The sequence below is a fragment of the Ochotona curzoniae genome, unplaced genomic scaffold, assembly GCF_017591425.1.
Source record: "Ochotona curzoniae isolate NIBS_2020 unplaced genomic scaffold, NIBS_Ocur_1.0 contig_2692, whole genome shotgun sequence".
NCBI classification, from domain to species: Eukaryota; Metazoa; Chordata; class Mammalia; order Lagomorpha; family Ochotonidae; genus Ochotona; species Ochotona curzoniae.
Genome location: NW_024465556.1, coordinates 8395278 through 8414745, shown reverse-complemented (window position 1 = coordinate 8414745; position 19468 = coordinate 8395278). Strand labels below are relative to the sequence as shown.

Sequence of the window (19468 nt, the reverse complement as noted above, 5' to 3'; positions counted from 1 at the left end):
TCCTTCTTTCTCATCAGAACATCACCTACTGAAAGAGGCCGCAAATGGCCACAATAGCCAGGGTTAGGGCAGGCAAAGGCCAGGAGCCAGGAGCTTCTTCTTGGTCTCCCATGTGGGTGATAGAGACCCAAGCTCTTGGGCAATCCTCCACTGCTTTCCCAATTAGCAGTTAATTTGTTTTCCCAAATTAGTAGGGAGCTGGATTGGAAGTGGAGCAACTGGGACTTGAACCAGCACCCATGTGAGGTGCCAGCATCACAGGCTACAGCTTTACCCACTTTGCCACAACACCATCCCCTAGGCATACATTCTATCACCACCATATCCCAACCAGGAAATAATCTATCTGAACTTCTGAAATCTAGATTCCCTGGATTTGTATGTCTGTAAATGAATTGTGGCTCTCCTAGTACTTTTTGTAGAACAGAAATTTGACTTCAATGTTAGCTGGCATTTAACTCTGTCTTTACTAATCAAATCGTCCTCTTAAGTTCCTGTATGGTACATATTCAGGAAAATGTGAAGCTGAAAACGTAAATGGAGTCGAGTGTTCTTTGTAACTTGGCAACCCTGGGGACAAAGGCCACAGAGCTCTTGAACGAGGTGTGGTTGCAAAGCCCTATGGCAGGAAGGGTTAGAATGGCCTGGAGAACAGCTGCTCGGGCATGCAGGGCCTGTGAGGCAGGGCCAGCCTCTCTCTGGAGCAGCAGACATAGGTCTGGATCTGTTCCATGCCAATTCATGCTTTCTCAGCAGAGGAAAGACACCATAAAACAGAAACCACGCATCCCTGTGCCTGAATCACCTTTGCAAGGCACCAAATTGAATCCAAGTTGTAAGTTTAATGACAACCTTGTTTGAATTAAACTCACAAAGGTGAATCGCACTTGTTTAGAATCATGCGTCCCATATCCAACCTCAAGAGTGTTATATTAGACTGGGGAGCATTGCTAGTGAAAAATTCCTTCCTCTTTAGTGCTTTGAGGCGCTCAACTTAAAAGTCAAAGAACTTTTTAAAAAATGCCGCAGCTCTGCGCTGTCTGCTTCAGTAGCTGCCAGTCCCGTCTGGCTGTTGAGCACTGGCAATGGAGCTGAACAAATTGAAATGTGCTGCTAATGCAGACTATGCCAATTCATGTGAAGACCAGCACCTTCCTCCACATATCTCGTTAACCATTTTTACACTGGTCGCACATTGAAGTGGAAATATTTTAGATATGTGGGGCAAAATGGGTGATGGCTAGAATTATTTTCTCTTGACCATTTTTATTGTATCATGTAGCTAAAAGAAAATGTAAAATTAAATACATGGTTTCTGTTGTAGTGCTGTTAGTCCAACTCTGAGCAGTGTGTAGAGTTTATTTACATACCAGGATTTAAAAATAAAAATCAAGGCTACCAGAGTATCACATAGAAGGTCTTAAGGACATGTATAAATTGTGCTCTTATTTTAAAATCTTAATCACTGTGTTGGATCAAAATGTTGAAATCTCCCCCAAATAGTTTTATTAGGCCAAGAAAATATTTTCTCACTACGTGTCATTGTTTCAGATGATAACGTGTAGCATTTTAAAGATAATTAATTTTAGTTTAATAATTATACTATTCTATCATAAAGGAAAATTAGTACTTACTATGTAACACATTTTCCAAATTTATTATCTAGCTGCGTCAACAATCAGAAATAGCCACTTTTGTTTATTTTTACTTTAAATTGTTTATTACTGTTAGGCATAAGACAAATGATATCCTAAAGTGTCAAGTCATTTTTCAAGTAAGTGAAATATGCAGCTTTGTGTTGTACACAGCACCATCTGTTGGCGAAGCTAAGCAACAGCTTTGAAGAATTCCAAAGAAAGCAATAAAAATCGCACTTAACCAAATCAGAATGCAGGTGAGGAGGAGGGGAAAAAGCATACCCACAAAACAATTGATTAAGTAATAACACAACACTGACTTTCAATCATTTGCCATGAAACGGACATTTTAAGATGAACTGAACAGTGAGGACTCCCTTGCAAAAGCAAGCAGCACCAGAACATCCTCTAAACCAACTAGTTGAGAAGTGGAAATTGGACCATAGTGAGTGAGCTTCAATTAACAATGCCATGTTTGCTTGTGTGTCTGCTTATACTGATTTCCCAGTGTGTGTCTTTATGCAACATGAGTGGGTCGAGACGATGCCCATGTGTCAGGGCTTCAGCCCTCTCAGGGGCTGGGCATTGCATTGTTCAGGGTCAGGCTGCCTTAGAGAGGTGAGCGTGCCAACCCCAGCAATGCTCAGTGCACCAATCTGGATGGAGCTCTACATGCATCTGGATTTCTGAGCTCTCCTGCTCTTCTTTAAAGATACTATATCTGATCCTCCATGTTAAAGATAGATTCACATTCACTAGAAGTGGTAGGTAGGGACTGACTGACATCTTGGCCTGGGACACAGAACAGCTCTTGGCAGAGTTGTCACTTACTCATAGTTTATGGAATGTCTACATAGATGAATGGGATGAAAAAATGGAATCAAGGTTTATGTTCCACATTGGTTGACACTACTTCTTAATAATTGGGAAACACATACCAGGAGAGGAAATGGCTTTCTGCAACAAGGGGAGCCACACACAATTCAGAGGAATGCCAGGGAACTGTGGAAGGCTGTGGGGGACGATTGGGGTTATTTTGTATGTAAGCAGAAATGATCTGATACTCAAATTCAAGAAGATGAGCATGTCTCCCTGATTTTCTTATGTTTCATAAGTGTATAGTGGCTAGAAATTGATTTCTTAAAAGTAATTTTTTAAAGAAATTAGTTTTCTAAAAGTCACTTTTCAACTCCATAATAGTCAGAAATCATATGGAAATTTATAAGTGGAGGAGAAGCACCAGTGTGTGACCTAGTGGGTGAGACCCCTTTCCGTGACACTGGCATCTATATGAGTACCAGTTCAAGTCCCAGCAGATCTGTGTTTTATCCAGCTCCCTGCTAATGCACCCAAGTAGATGGCAGATGATGCCCTGAGTCCTGGGCCAAAAGAAGCTCCTGGCTCCTGGCTTTGGTCTGGCCCAGTCCTGGCCATTATGGCTATTTGGAGAGTGAACCAGGGGGTGGATGATTTCTCTCTGTCACTGCCTTGTTGCCACCAAACAAAACAGAATAAAATAAAACAAAAACCTGGAGGAGAAAACAGGCATGTCATTGTTTCCTGATACTCATCTTTTTGCACTTACTGCTTTGTGCAACTCTAACAAAACTAGTAGCTGGATGTTCACACGTGAAGTAATATTGATTCACATTGACACAGAGGAGATGTTACAACTGAGTAGGAGTAAAAGTATTGACATTGTGAAAGGTGCAGAGGACCTCCCTAAACCATCCTGGCATCTCCCATGTGTCTATTACTCTTTCTGAATGAAGCTTTAAAATGTGGAAAAGACACCTCTGTGCTTACCCAGAGGAACAAGGATCATATAACCTTATTTGAGGGTTTTTCCTCTTATAGCATCTTGTGTAAATTCATTATAAAACTTGCATATTCAGATGGAGCTGAATTTTAATTCCAAATAAGTAAAAGTCTGTAATTTTCTAAGATACTTCAGTCTCTATATTACAGGTTTTATGTTCAACAAATTCTATAGGTAGATTTGAATTCTTACTCCATTGATTTTTATTTCGTTCATTTCTCCCAGTTGATGTTATTTAATTTTTGTAAATGGGAGAATTTTTAAAAAAATTGAATAATGTTGAAATGATAGCAATTCAGATTTATGTGTTGTAGAAATATAAATTATTGAGGTATGAATTTTTAAAACTCCCAACTTTTTAATTTTTCCTTGGAATCCACTGCAGACTGGTTTTCTATCTGCATGACCTTGGAAATAATGTATATCAGCTTTGGTAGAAAATTGCAATAAGCAGTTTTTGTCATTTACTTACAATGTTTACCTATTGGAAATGTCTTATTCTGACATTACAATTGAAGAACATAGTTCAGGAACTAGCAAAGACGCAGAGCCACAGCTTGGGTACTTGTCTGCAATGACTGCCCAGAGCCATCCTGGTTAACTTGCCCTTTCTAAGTCTTATACTCCCAGGCTCCTTTTTATTTACTTCCATCAAATATCCCAATCTTAGAAGAATATCAAGCTGAGCATTTACCTAACCAGAAATTAAAACCTATTTATATAAATCAACTCAGGTAAAACCTTGAGGTCATTAGTATTCTTTCTATAGTTCACATTGAAACCTGCTGGGTCCCAGATAGACTTCCAAACCTAATTTGATACAGGACAGCATCATGTCACTATTGGACTGAGTTACTGAGACATTTAATCTCATGCATGGAATAGTAAGGTTCAACTAATCAGCGTGAGATTTGAAAGGTCTAAGAAGAAAGAGTATTTACATGAAGCACAATTTCATTCTGTTACTTAAGCTTCACTGTATCATGGTCTCCATAGCCATTGGAGTTTTTGTTTGTTTGGTTGGTTGGTTTTTGGTTTTTTGTGATCCTTATTGCTGTGATGAGAAAAACCCTGGCACCACCTTTTACAAATGAAGGAGCTATATGGTGCTTGAGAAATGTATCACTAATGAGTGAGATGAGGAAACTGTACCAATGTAGTGGGTTCTGCCAATAGCCTGGGCCAGTAACATGTCAGGTAGATCTTTGGCTAAGGTTCACAAAGCTGTTAACTCATCCACTTACTAACCACACCCGTGTGCCAGTTGGTCTGCCAAGATGTAATGTTAAGGAATTATTAACGTCAATGTGTGTGACTGCACTCCCTTCCCTAACCTTCAAACCTAGAGTCTAATCCCATTTCTAGAACTATCCAGCTAGGTCAGTTTGGGCACATCACTTGACCTCTCTGAACTTTACAACCCTATTTTATTGGAGACCAGCTCCGGCTGACTCGAGAGCTTGTTGTGGATTGTTGAGAAGACAAGGAGGAGATGTGGACCACTGTGGCATGATGCTCATGAAGGACAACTCAGAAGTTGCCTTCTTTATTTACACAAATCATCACAAGCTTTTGCACAACATCCAATTGTTTCATTTTTACTTCGTTATAAAAGAATGGTTACAAAAGCAATCCTAAAAAAAAAACACTATTATTATTTTACTTCAGAGAAAATATTTTGAGCAAGCTATTACTCATTCAAACCTGCAGTGACCTGGCTAAAGCCAGTAGGGAGCACATGCGGTTACATAGTGACAAGTGGGTTACTTATATCCAAAGTCAATTTTCACTAAACCTAAACTAATATTATTTAAAATATATAGAGCACTGAATGAAAAGAAAAGCTTATATATGAAAGGAATTTATAAAAGCATATATTATAGATTCTTTATTAAATCTTATAATCAATCATGCATTAATTACCATCACCTCACCTAGTGATGATTCAATTGTTTTTTGTTCTTTTCTTAAAGGTCAGTGAAAGGGATCAGGGCAACTCAGCCATCCTACAGAGGGCTTTTATAAGAAACTTCTTTTTGACTTTATAAACTGCTTTCTTTCCATAAATATGAGTGCCAATATAAGATAGAAGTTTTTATAAACTGTTTTCTTTCCCTAAATATAAGTGCCAGTATAAGGTTGAGATTTTAAGCCATTTTTCTTTGGGGGTTCACATTTGTCCCCCTTTAGAAGATGTCCCATATGTTTTCTGCTTTCCGTTTTGAGAAACCAAAATGCGTAATTTTATGTGTTGAAACAGTTCAAGGCACATGGTAAACAAACTCTTTGTACCTCCATGATTGCCATCTGTTCCAAGATATTATCAAGCCATTTCTTAAGGAAAATATTATTTATGTTAGGGCAAGCTCCAGGACAAAGGTGGGCACATAACAGGATGTTTGGAAACATTGTGGGCTCAATTGTACTATTGTATGCTTTTAGCTGTGTGTCATTGCCTTAAATTGCTAAAGACGCTTTTACCATAACATGATTGATTACTTTGAGGTATTATACCAGTTACAGGAATCATTTCACATTTGCAGAAAAACAACAATACTCTCAGGAAAATTCTATCAAACATCAGAGAGGTGATTGAGTGTCCATACGATGGGGTGAGGCAGCAATGAAGTGACCAGAGACTTTCTGCCGGGCCTTGCCACACAGCTGGAAACTCATAGCCTTGCTAACCGAGGAGCTAGTCACACCCTTGCTCCATCAGTCCCAACTGCATGGCTGCCCGCACTATTTACTCATTTTTATGTGAGTAAAATAATAACTCACCTGTCACAAAAGACATTTAGTAAATTTCAACCTTCCTCCTGGCTAGAACAACCTGTCATCAGCACTTGCTTCTCCCTTCCCTTTAATTATCTTACTGTGTTTGAAAATCTGATTTGTAACAAATTTAAAAGAAAGGAGAAATAAGTCTTTTTTTAAAAAAAAATAGGAAAGGAAGGCTTTGGATGGGCATTATGAATTACACTGAAAGCTAAGAAGCTCAAGTTTAATTGCACGCTTCATTAGCTTACAGTTGCTTTTGTTCTTTTGTTCTTTAACTCTACAACTATGGGATCATTTACTATATCCTTTATGGGGGAGACCCTATGAAAAATATGTGATGCCTGTTGTCTCATAAGCAACTCCTCATACTGAACCACCCTTCAGCTGTTTTTTTTTTTTTCCTTCATAGAATCATGTTGTTACATTTGCAATAAATTGGGTTCTGAAGTTTTGATGGTCAGGTGCAAGCTAAAGGTCCATGATGACAGTGCTTCCCAAACATGGGACATTACAAAGTTACCTGAGCTAAGTGTGAAAAATACAGGATCTGGTTCCACCGGCGAAGCCTGGCATGTAGGTGCCAGGATCTGGCCAGGGTAGGGCACGTGACACTGGCAACCACAGCCATAGCATCCTGTGTAGGTTGCAGGTTATTGTCTTTTTAAAAAGTATAGTTTAAAGATTTATTTTTTTATTATTTTTTCATTGGAAAGGTGGATGTACAGAGAGGAGAGACAGAGAGGAAGATCTTCCGTCCGATGATTCACTCCCCAAGTGAGCGCAACGGCCCGATACTATGCCGATCCGAAGCCAGGAGCCTCTTCCGGGTCTCCCACGCGGGTGCAGGTTCCCAAAGCTTTGGGCCGTCCTCGACTGCTTTCCCAGGCCACAGGCAGGGAGCTGGAAGGGAAGCGGGGCTGCCGGGATTAGAACCGGCGCCCATATGGGATCCCGGGCGTGCAAGGCGAGGACCTTTAACCACTTGCGCCACCGCGCCGGGCCCATGCAGGTTATTGTCTTTTCACAAGGTGTAGAGGATGGGAGCACAAGGAAGACTCTTGGTCATATGTTTTCAGTTCTTCCCAAACTGAAATGGGTGACCACTTTCAAATCTGAACCCATACCAGGTCACTCCTGGGGAGACAGTTGCCATTGTTTCTACATTTCTCTTTGTCTTGAAAGCTTACTTTCCTGATGGCCATGGAAAGGCTGCAAGGCAAAACTTTCAGGGAAATTTTATGATCCTTTTTCAAAGAAAAGAACTTGATTTAAATGATTTCATTATTTAGTGAAGAGATGGAGACAGATATAGAAAGCTCTCATTCTTGGGTTCAGCACTGTAGTATAGCAGATAAAGGCTCCACTTGCAACATGCGTGCCTCCTACGGGAATGGGTTTGTGCCCCAATTCCTACACTTAAAAAAAAGGATCTATTTTTTTTTTGGAAAGGCAGATCAGATTTATGGAGACAAGGAGAAACAGATCATCCATCCCTGGTTCACCCCCCCCAAATGACTGCAGCTGCCATAGCTGAGTCAATCTGAAGCCAGGGGCCAGGACCCAGGAGCCATTCCTGGATCTCCCACATGGGTATAGGGAGGGTCCCAGACACCAACCATTGCCCATATGTTAATCCAGTGCTTGCAAGGTGGAAATTTAGTCATTGAGCCATTGCATCGGACCCAGTTGCTACACTATCCAGCTTCCCGAGGGAAACCTGCAATATATTCTTGGCTCCTGGCTTTGACCTGGCCCAGCCTTGACCTTTGCAGCTATTGGGGAAGTAAACCAGCCAGTTGAAGAGCTCTCCATCTCTTTTGTTGGCTCCCCCACACCCCTCCCTTTCTGTGTGTGTATGTGTGATGTGGGGATGTGGGGAGGTGCGTATCTCTGTCTCTTCCTCTCTGTAACAAGAGAAGAATGGAGAGCTCCCATTTTCCTCTTCAGCCCCCAGATTCCAGGAGCTGGGAGCTCACTTCAGATTTGCCATGTGTGTGGCAGCAGTCCAGTTATGTCAGCCATCGCTTCTGCTTCATCAGGTCTGCATTAGCAGGGAACTGGAGTTAGGAACCAGATCCTGATATTGAACCAAGAATCCCTGAACGCGGAAAAGGTGTCGTGACCACTGAGCCAAATGCCTGCCTGCCTGCCTGCCTGCCTCAGAGGTTTCTAATTCACTTAAAACATACATTCACTGAATGGTAATTTGAATTATGAATAAGTGGACATAATAAACTTCACGGTGAATTAAAATAAGAAAGTAGAGGTACATTATCACTTGCAGGTTTTTATTAAATATAAAACTATTAAAGCAAAAATTGGTCTCTACCAGATTTATTTTAGAGTATGGCTGCTTGGTATGAGAAGTGACTGAGGCTCAATAGTTCCCAAAAGATTTCTTATGTTCAGTGGTGGTGAGTTGAACATGTATTTGTTTGCCAGGTCACACTGAAAATCATCATTTAATGTTATTAACTGTGATTACTTCATATTTTTAAGGGGGGAAACCCTTATTTGTTGATAGACACAAATAATTTCCTTAGAATCAAAGCCTTGTGGGAATGTACCCATGTTGCCAGGTCACGTCACAAGCCCGGATGTAATGGTCTTGCAAGGCTGCTTGCCCTTCCATGCCCGATTGGAGCCTTCTTCAGTCAACAGCATGTTAGAACCCTGTTCTCATTTTGCTAAAATCAATTCAGTACTGTTTCAGTTCCATTTATGAAAGTAAGAAATGAAAATTAAAATGCATAAATTCAATTTACATTATACTGCATATTGGTTCATATCTATCTACCATTGTTTCAAGCTAGTATTAGTATGATTATACATGTAATAACTCATAATGCATTGATCTTTACTCTGCTTTCATGTAAATGATGTGAATTCATATATAAAACTATAGAGATATGATGTGTTCATTGTCCAGAGATGATATTTTTTCTTGGCTTTTTCATTTAATATGTTTTAGAGGTAAATTCATTCTTGTGTCAGTCATGTTAAAACTAAGTAGTAGTCCGTAGTATGAATATGTCATAATTCAGTTACCCCTCAGTTGTGTTCAAGGTTAAGATCATGTGATAGAGTGTAAAGTTATATGAATACTGGCTTCTTCCTCTCCCTCTTGCCTCCTTACTCCTACCTGCTGTCTGTGTCACTTACATTATATTCTTACTTAAGCAATGTTCTAGAATTTCACAGTTCAACCTTCAGCTAGTGCCTTAAAAGGCTATGCCTCTTTACAAACCCCCTTCTTGTATTTTTGACACTTCCATTGGCTTTTATTTATGGGAAAACAATTGCACGTGTTTTAAGCATATGAGTACATGAGACATAACTTGGTTACAGGGATTAGGGGAAGTTACTTATTTCATTATGCAGAGGTCTGGAGATCTGGGAATTCCAGAATGGCCTTCTGATGAAACAAAGGAGCATGAAGGTTTCCACAAGTAGTGTCAGTGCTTGAAATGGCCACATGAGTTGAGACTTCTCTTCATAATAACTGCTAAGTTGTGCATTTGCAGTCCACAACCATGCAAGATAGGATTTTTCTGTTGTTACTTATTTATAACTTTATTTAAAAACTTCCCAAATGTCTAGTAGCCAGGGTGAGGCTAGGCTGAAGCCAGGAGACTGGAACCCGAAGCGAGAATCATACCCCTAGACTAACGAGCCGACTAGGAGACTGGAACTCAATTTGAGTCTTCCATGTGGGTGAAAGGGCCACTTATCTCTCAGGGTATACATCAGCAGGAAGACAGAATCGGAGGCAGAGCTGTGAGTTAACCCAGGTGTTCTGGTATAGGATGTAGGCATGCCAGGAGACATCAAAACTAGTAGGCAAGTGCCCACTCCAATCTTATCCCTCAACCTCATTTTCTGTGTACCTTTTGAATTTCCCTCATATGTGTTGTGTGTATATGCATATGTATATATGCATATACTTATGTATACATAAAAAACCACACACATATATGCTTTATTTCTTTATGTAGACTTTTTCAGACATGTCAAAATTCTTACGCATTTTGTTGGGAGGCCCCAGTTTTTGAGACTTACACCTATTTTGAATGACTTGAGAGTGGATCATTGTAAATAATCACAGAATAATGTTTTCCTGCTTAAAGAGGGATGTTTGCCCACCTAGGGCGAAGTAGCCATTTTTGAAGGGCTTTTCTCTTCAGAAATAGAAATATTTTACTGAAAGTACTGAAGTATATTAAAAAGTCCTTAATGCTTTTGCAAAACTTGTTGTATGAGAGATCTTCAGAACAGTCACAATAACACATGAAAAAAACAAGGCAGATTTTAAAAAACAAAATTGCACCAAAAGAAGTCGCCCTTTCTCCTGTTCCACGCTGTTTTCTGAAGCGCCCTCCCGTGGTCACTGTTGCTCTGTCTCCCCTGATGGATTAGCATTATTTGGGCTGTCCCAGTCACCTGTTGGTTTGTCGCATAGGCATTTGGAGGAGGTGCTTAGTCTCGCAGCTTTTTCCATCGTTTGTTCCTTGTTCTTTGCAGAACTCGATAGCCCAGAGGAACTAGGGAAGAAGCGGATCTGCAGGATTATCACGAAGGATTTCCCCCAGTATTTTGCAGTGGTTTCACGGATCAAGCAGGAGAGCAGCCAGATCGGCCCTGAAGGGGGAATTCTGAGCAGCACTACAGTGCCTCTGGTCCAGGCGTCATTCCCAGAGGGTGCTTTAACCAAAAGAATCCGAGTGGGCCTCCAGGTAACATTCCCAACGCCTGGAGTTCTTGGTATATGGAGAGAGCACATGACCATAGCTTTCTTCCTGAAGCAGTCATCCAAGTTCCTCCTTACGGCTATTTCTAATCAGGCCATTTTGAGAACTGTTAACCTAATTCACCAAAAGCGCATTAAGTGTGATGTTTGTGCAACGGCTTGTTCAATAAGGTGTATACATATGTTTCTGGTTTCTGATAATACAGTTTTTCAATCATAGGTTATGGGCAGTCATATATAGGCCAACATACCAAAACTTGGTTTATGACCTGTCACATCATAAAAACCAGTTACGGTAAAACGTGTGAGTTTTAGTGTTTGCTTTGATTTCAGTAAATCATACCTCCTGGGTTTCATCCAAACCAGTTGGAACTTGCTTTGCTTTGGAAAGCTGACTGGAAAGGTTGGCAAGAATGAGCTGTCTTACACTGAAGCTTTTCTGTGAGGCCTTCATTAGTACTGTCTTCTCTGTGGAATAAGGGAAATGAGCTGAAAATGAGTCGCTTTGCACTGTTAATTCATGTAATAATTACTATTTTCACTGAGCTCATACACTTTGTGTGAAGCTGGACTCTCCTACCCGAGGAAGTTGTTCAGATTTTTTTTTCAGCTGAGCCCTCCTCAGACCTGGGAAGGTCTTTGTAAATATTTGAAGCTGGACCACCTCTCATCCCATGTGGTATGGAGTTCTTGTTGCCCATCATACTGCGTTACTTTGCCAGTGAAGATGATAGGTTAGATATACTGGAATTGAAATCCTTCGACGATCTTTTTCCCCCCGTCCTCTGAAAGCCTCATTGTCTACCTGAGTATGAGGTGACATTGGGAGATTGCAACAGATGCCCTGCCTAGGTTTAGAATAGAAGAGGATCTTTAAAAACACATGGGAAATGTCTGCAGGTGTATTTCAGAATTTTTGACACCAAAGTAAAGTGATTTCTCCAATCCACTTTTCCATGAACTTTCTGAAGCATCCTGATGCACTGAGCTCACTGTTTTCTCACTCTTTGCTTTGGAATAGAAGTTTCGCTGCCCAGAGGTTAACCCTTTCTCTTGCTTGCAAGCCACTCCTGTCAGTATTCTACTGAGGACATGGTTGAGGACATGGGTTGACCAATTCCTGCCACAGTGTTAGGTGGTTTTATTTTTCATGACTTTCTGGAATAGCAGGAGAGAATAAAGTGTAGTTATTTGTATTTGTTTGTCTCATCACTTAAGAGAGTCAACATGTGGTGGGGGAGGGAAAGTCCACTTTCACTTAATTAAGGACTTTTTCTCTGTCCTTAGGCTCAGCCTGTTCCAGATGAAATAGTGAAAAAGATCCTAGGAAACAAAGCAACATTTAGCCCAATTGTCACTGTGGAACCAAGAAGAAGAAAATTCCATAAGCCAATCACAATGACCATTCCGGTGCCCCCACCATCAGGAGAAGGTGTATCCAATGGATACAAGGGGGACACCACGCCCAACCTGCGTCTTCTCTGTAGCATTACAGGTTTGGTTCAGTTGCTGCTAGTCTTCCTGTTGATTTGCAATGGCATGCAACCACGCCAATATTCAGAGTAGGAAGTTGAGAATGAGCTGTTTTACTTGTCCATCACCTCTTCTCTGCTATCTCCAGAATCACTTCTGAGTTGCTGGTTTCAAGACCCATGTAAAATTTAGTGATGTCTTCTCTCCTGCTGTTAAGATTAGCATTGGTAATACTACCCTTTTGGAATGATTGCTGTATTCTTGATTATACTAGAGCACCAAGGTCATTTCTGAGTGACTGAGACAGAGGTAGTTGACCTACCCTAATCCTGCAAATGAAACAGAAATTAGATGTGTTTGCAGAAAACTGTAGAAGCTCCAGAGCACTAGTAGCTGGCATGTGTTGAATGCTTGTTTTTCTCACCTGCCTTCTTTGGCATAACCCAGTGTACTATGTGTAAAGGGTTTGGGAGAGCAGAGTATGTGATAAGCACCCAGAATCTGGAGCTCAATTTATCCTTTGTTTATTCTGAAATTATTTTTAATTGCAAACTCAAGAGTATCAAACGTAGATCTTTTTTTTTTCTGACTAGTAATTTTAACACCTTATCTCCAGTTTTTACTCTAGAAAACTGAATGGGGTCAGCCAGTTACAAAATGTTCTGTTTCTTCACAGTTTTTAATTGCTTTTAAAATAATGATAAATTCATTATCCATCTGCAACACATCTTTTTTCACTTATAAAATGTTAATAAAGTGCAGCTGCTCTTAGTTTCAGCTATTCATCACTAGTGAAATAGCAAAGCACTATTTAGAAAGTGTCCTTGTTACAAAAAAGTAACAAGGACATGGCAAACGTGCAAAAGGGGTAGGGTGGAAAGCTACCTCCAGTGCCTGCCATTCAGTTGACCGTGTTCAAGTTCTGCCCGTCACTGGCTGTTCTGAACGAGCAGGCTCATGATGCACATGTCACCCGGCCATGTCCATAACCTGTGCTGCTGTTCTCTCAGGGGGCACCTCGCCTGCTCAGTGGGAAGACATCACAGGCACCACTCCTTTGACATTTGTAAAGGATTGTGTCTCTTTTACAACCAATGTTTCTGCCAGGTATGGAAATAAAGAGTTCCAAAAGCATTCAAGATAAATTTTATTGCCTTTTGGGAAAATAAATTGTGTGTGTGTGTGTGTGTGTGTGTGTGTGTGTGTGTGTGTGTGCGCGCGCACGCGCGTGTGTGTATTCTGTGGATAGGAAAAGAAACACTTCAGTGTTTGCTTACCCAAATTATTTCCAAATGATAAGCAGTTTGAGGTTGATAAACAGATTAAACACCTTTGTTCTAAATGAACTAGTTAGCAATCTGATTTGGTTTCTCTGTATATGTCCTCTGATTGTTAAAATCTTTTAAACAATGTGCATTCTTTGTTAAGAATTTTTATCCTTCTGTTTTACTTCACTTTTCTCAGATTTTGGCTTGCGGACTGCCACCAAGTTCTAGAAACTGTTGGGTTAGCCACACAGTTGTACAGAGAATTAATATGTGTTCCATACATGGCCAAGTTTGTTGTATTTGCCAAAATGAATGATCCTGTGGAATCCTCCCTGAGATGTTTCTGCATGACAGATGACAAAGTGGATAAAACTTTAGAGCAGCAGGAAAATTTTGAGGAAGTTGCAAGGAGCAAAGATATTGAGGTACCTGTTTACAAAAATAAGTTATCTGTTTACATTTCCCCAGAACAAGGTTTTATTTTGAGCCATAATAGCACTCACCAAAGGTATCAAGCTCATTTTTTTTATTAATTGCATTGCATTATGTGACACAGTTTTATAGGTACTGGGATTTCCCCACCTTCCCCCCATGGTGGATTCCTCTACCTTTTGCATTACCCAAGTTCAAGTTCACATGAGATTCTTTCATTGCAAACATATACCAAGCATAGAGTCCAGCATCTTATTGTCCGGACAAATTCAACGGCTTGTTGGGGAGACTATCTCTGGTCTGAAGGTAGAGCTGGTAGAGTATCATCCCTATCAATTAAAAGCCCCGACATAACATCAGCAACACTTCACAATGTTATGAAATTAATTGACATAGTATTAAGTAACCAACATGTTAAAAAAAATGCAAGTTCTTTACCACATCCTGTGACTCCTTCGTTGACATTTCAATTTTAGTTTATACACAACCGGGTTCTATGGAGCTCATTGTTGATTTTATTTTGCAAATTTAATAGGGATGCAATCTGTCATTATTTCAAGTCTATGTAATTATAACTATATATAATTATATTACAACTATATAAGTATAATTATAAGTATATATAATTATATTTATAATTAAGTATATTCTGAGGTTATTCCAGCTGGTTAAAATGTGGTTCTAGTGAATGTGAGATTCCACTTTCTTGTGAATATTTGAGTTGTTTTCTTGTCAATACACATTATTATGATTTCTTTTTCAAATAGTATTCACATAAGTATCTTAGAGTCAACCATATTATTTCAAAGCCAATGTGACTAAGTGATTGATGTCAGGCACTGTGTGAGACATGTTTAATATTGCCAGGATGGAAATAAATGCAAAACTCTGCATTGTTCATGGTTTGCAGTTGTAACTATTTAATTGTAAGCCCTTATTTTTATGGTCAATAGCAACATAGATGTACTTCCTCATGAAAAGACATGTGACATACTAACATGCCAATCTTTTACCATGTGCAATTTGAAATTTCAAAAATTCTTCAAAGAAACTAACATTAAGCTATGCATTTCTTTTCCTCCAAAAGGTTCTAGAAGGAAAACCTATTTATGTTGATTGTTATGGAAATCTGGCTCCTCTCACCAAAGGAGGACAGCAGCTTGTTTTTAACTTTTATGCTTTCAAAGAAAACAGACTGCCATTTTCCATCAAGGTAAATCATCTTTAATGGAGACTCTGGTCTTTTTTAACCAATGTTGCTGATTTAGTTGGGAATAGCCCACAAGGAATGAGCATTTAGTCTACTCATTAAGATGCCATGTTACACATTAGAGTGTTTGATTCAGTTCCCAACTCTCCAGGTTCCTGTCAGGGCAGACACCTGCCAGGATCATGCAATGGCTCAGCTGAGATACCCACATTGAATTCCTGCTACCAATGTAGCAGACCTGCTCTGAGTTCTTGGTGCCCAGCTGTGGCCCAAGCCCATCCCCAAACATTTGTGAAGATTTGCAGAATGAATCTACAAATAGAGAAGAGTGGACTAGTATGCAATGTCTCACCTCACTCTCATTAAAAAAAAAAAGAAAGAGAAATCATTATCACATCTGAACTCCTAGGATGATGTTACATTTTTTCCCTACGTCTGCTGGGGTTAAATTTTGCACCAGTTAAGCTTTATAATTAATTAAAAATCTATCTTCGACTTTTAAATGTTTAATGCTTAGGCAAATATTTGCAAAGTCTTACCAATATGTATCATATCTGGTTAGCATTCATTAGCCAAATATTTGATGTGTGAAATCCAAATTCAGTACTGCAGTTCCATTTCCATTTCAGATCGTATCCAGGGCATTCTAGAGAGATCGTCTGTCTTCTCAGAGAATAGGAGATAAAACCATTGTTTTATTGTCATTATTTGTTGTTGCATTACTTGAAGCTTTGAGGAAGAACCTGTATAAACTTTAATTGGGCTGTGAATTGTCAGGCTAAAACAGGCAGATGTCACAATCCTGTCTTTAAGGCTGGTTGGTAGCTGAGTGTCTGAATCTTACTGAAGTCAAATTTGACACCCCTGGTTGATAGGTAATGGAATTGTTTTCCTTTTCTGCCTCTAAATGGGCTGCATACAGCAAATACATTTAACTCTTACATAAAATCCTAACTGTCAACTACCTGAATTCTTCCAGATTAGAGATACCAGCCAAGAGCCCTGTGGTCGGCTGTCTTTTCTGAAAGAACCAAAGACAACCAAAGGACTGCCTCAAACAGCTGTTTGCAATTTAAATATCACTCTGCCAGCACATAAAAAGGTACCCCTCAATCCTGATTCGTTTGACTTTTGTTATCTGGTCTTGAGAAAGTGGGCCCTTGATATGCAATTAAGGAATGCTCTGTGCCATGATTTTGAAACGCAAGTTTTATTAGTGTCCTTGTGTAAATGCATTAAGTCTTGTTACTGTGGTGTCAAATCCTTATAGTTTGTATGATGGAGTTCTGTGTTTATTGCTGCTGCTACTAGGTCAGATTTTTATGCTTTCAGATAACGTCACACATTAGTTTGCCCTGCTGTATAGTTGTTAATATTTTTGTTGGCTTCCTTTGGTTTGGTTTGCTTTCTAAATCAGCTTGCATTTTTGTGCTCCCTACTCAGTCCTTTTCATATCCTGATATTCTTTTCCCTGCTGTCCATTATAATATTCCTTGTCTCTGCAATGCATCTTGGAACCAAAAGGAGACAGAGTCAGATCAAGATGATGAGGTAATATGAATACTTCTGCTTTTATTCTATCAAGAGGCAGGCTAGGAATTGAATCTGTAGGAAAGAAGTTGCAGAGGGCTGAAGTATGGGAATTGTATAAATGCTGTTATTGCAGGTGTTAACTCAGATGAGGGAAAAGAATATGTATTTTTAAAAAAATGATTCTTCACATGCTGGAGTACTTCACAATATACTCCAAAGTTATAATCAGTTTTACAATTTAAAAAGAATGAAGTTCTTGAAACATTTTTAAATATGTCAGTCTAGTGTGTCAGTAGACCTTTGTTTAAGTTACAGGTGTGTATTTTGCTATCCATTGTGTAATAACTTTTAAATCAATATCATGGTTATTATATGAAGTTTTATTTATGCAAATCAATTTTTATATAACATAAAAATTTTGTTCCCTCATTGATGTTACAAAAAAATGTACTCTGGCCATTTTCAATTCAGATGAATTTTGAGAGGAATTCTCCTTTTAAGTAGTCTGCTAACATTGCTCTAAATTATATGATCGATGCATTTTTAAAGCCCACATATCAATGATAACAAATAGACTCAGCAGCCTTAGGCCGCAATAACATTACTGCTATTAAATTACTAACCTGTTATTAAGCGTCTAATTTATACATTATGCCTATTAACATATAGGAGTCACAATAGTGACTGAAATAATGAACCATGTGTGCCTTTTTCTCTGAATGTACTCACACGGGATGAGTGTACTTTGTGATATGTGTGCCCTCAGAATGAATGGATTTGGGAGAACTTGACTGTTCAGCACCAGAAGTCTCTGTGATGCTCGTCTGCCATTCGTAGTTCCCTGTAGTGTGCTGTGTTGGTACTTTCAAACAAGTATTTGCTAAATGGTGATTATGGGGTTGAGATTCTGGGTTGGGGCCACAGAATCTCTGTAGAAAATGAACATCTTCAAGAGGAAATTGCATACAAAGAAAAGTCACAGTCAAGGCAAGCTATCAACCTGCCATCCTACAAGATGTTTCACAACTGCGGCCTTGTGACAGGACAGCTACCTACACAGTCTCTTTTCCCTTTTCTTTTTCAGGCTGAGAAAGCAGATAGACGCCAGAGCTTTGCATCTTTAGCTTTACGTAAGCGGTACAGCTACTTGACTGAGCCTGGAATGAGTGAGTTTTCTAACACATTTACTAATATATGCGGATTTTTCTAAGAAGAGACATTTTTTCTATACCAACTAAATTTTGATGTCATCAGAAAACCCCATGGCAAAAGAAGAGTTGCCTATTATAAAATCTAATCTTTTGTACACACTTGACATTAGGTATAAACACCCCTATTATATAGCCTTCAAAGTCATTTTTAAGCCACTGTCTTTTCAGTTATAAACCCCTACTGCTTTTAATGTCTTGATGGTTAACTCTCCTAGGAGATGGACACTAGTGTTACTCAAAAGAGAAACATACCATCCTATGTATTTGTGATGGTGGATAGGATGACAAGGTTTCTTTGGTTGTCATCTCACTTGTCTTGATACAGAAAGGTTGTTGTATCTGAGTCCTGATGCTTGTTCTTCCCACTTTGCAAGAATTTTATTTCATGACTATCTTTGGGAATCATTTGCTTACTCATTTCTGATTTCTTCCATCGTCCTCATTCTCTCCCATCCCTTGAATTATTAAAATACCAGTTCTGAAACTGATCTTTGCAGGACAGGTTAAACCCTTTTCTCACTGCTTGTTTTGGTCTGTTGTAAATGGTCTTACAAGTGTCCAGGTCCTAGGCTCAGTTGTCTTTGTTCATTTTCTCTTTCCGTCTCTGTGTCCTCCCTCTCCTTCCATATCCTGGTAATTATCATGACATCCTTCACGGACTACACTCTCCATCAAGGGGACCCCAGAGCACCAGGAGCAGCACTGTGACTGACTGACAGAAAGGAGTTTCACATCAGCCATGGGAGAGTTGCAGAGAATTTGTATGGGAAATTAGTTGTTAATTATGGCATCATTCCTGGCGTTTCTATTAACTCAAAGTTACTTGAATACAAGAAGGTTTGGAAATTCACCAACAGGAGACATTATTTGGGGTTTCCTATCTTCTGGAATTAAAAATAGCATATAAAACATATAGTAGGAAACTACTCTGCCACTGAGCTCAGATGGTCTTAGCATAGACTGTTAGAACCTAGCTTTAATATTGAAATATAAAATGGGAGTACAAGAGAAATGAGCTGTTACCTCACTCACGAACACTACCTCAAATCTCAGGGCTTTTTTGCCATAGCAGAAAGATCTATAAATCCTTTCAGAAATAGGGCCTGAAATTAACTCCTACTGTGCTACTCAATAGGGAAAGAGTTGTGTATAAGTGTGTGTGTGTGTGGGGGGGGGTGTGCGTGTATAGCAAGATGGATTTCCAATTAAACTGAGTATACTGAATATCAGTTTTCTTTGGAATATTCCTTTGCCCTGAGACCCAAGTTGGGGTTTAAACCCAAGCTTCAAAGGGTGGTTGGTGGGATGCCCCAACCTTACTGCAAGACAAAATCCTTAGGCTTTGGACAGGCTTGAT

At 39.5% G+C, this 19468-nt stretch overlaps 1 protein-coding gene across 1 annotated transcript in view; it reads left to right on the top strand.

Annotated features, from left to right (window-relative positions):
• The window catches only part of ANK3 (ankyrin 3), a 287134-nt gene that overhangs the window by 224545 nt on the left and 43121 nt on the right, over window positions 1–19468 (top strand). The window contains exons 29-36 of the mRNA XM_040975812.1: window positions 10759–10970; window positions 12272–12479; window positions 13468–13564; window positions 13922–14150; window positions 15245–15370; window positions 16347–16469; window positions 16892–16918; window positions 17985–18066. Of these exons, the coding sequence (XP_040831746.1) occupies window positions 10759–10970; window positions 12272–12479; window positions 13468–13564; window positions 13922–14150; window positions 15245–15370; window positions 16347–16469; window positions 16892–16918; window positions 17985–18066 (1104 nt within the window). The remainder of the gene's footprint in view (window positions 1–10758; window positions 10971–12271; window positions 12480–13467; window positions 13565–13921; window positions 14151–15244; window positions 15371–16346; window positions 16470–16891; window positions 16919–17984; window positions 18067–19468) is intronic.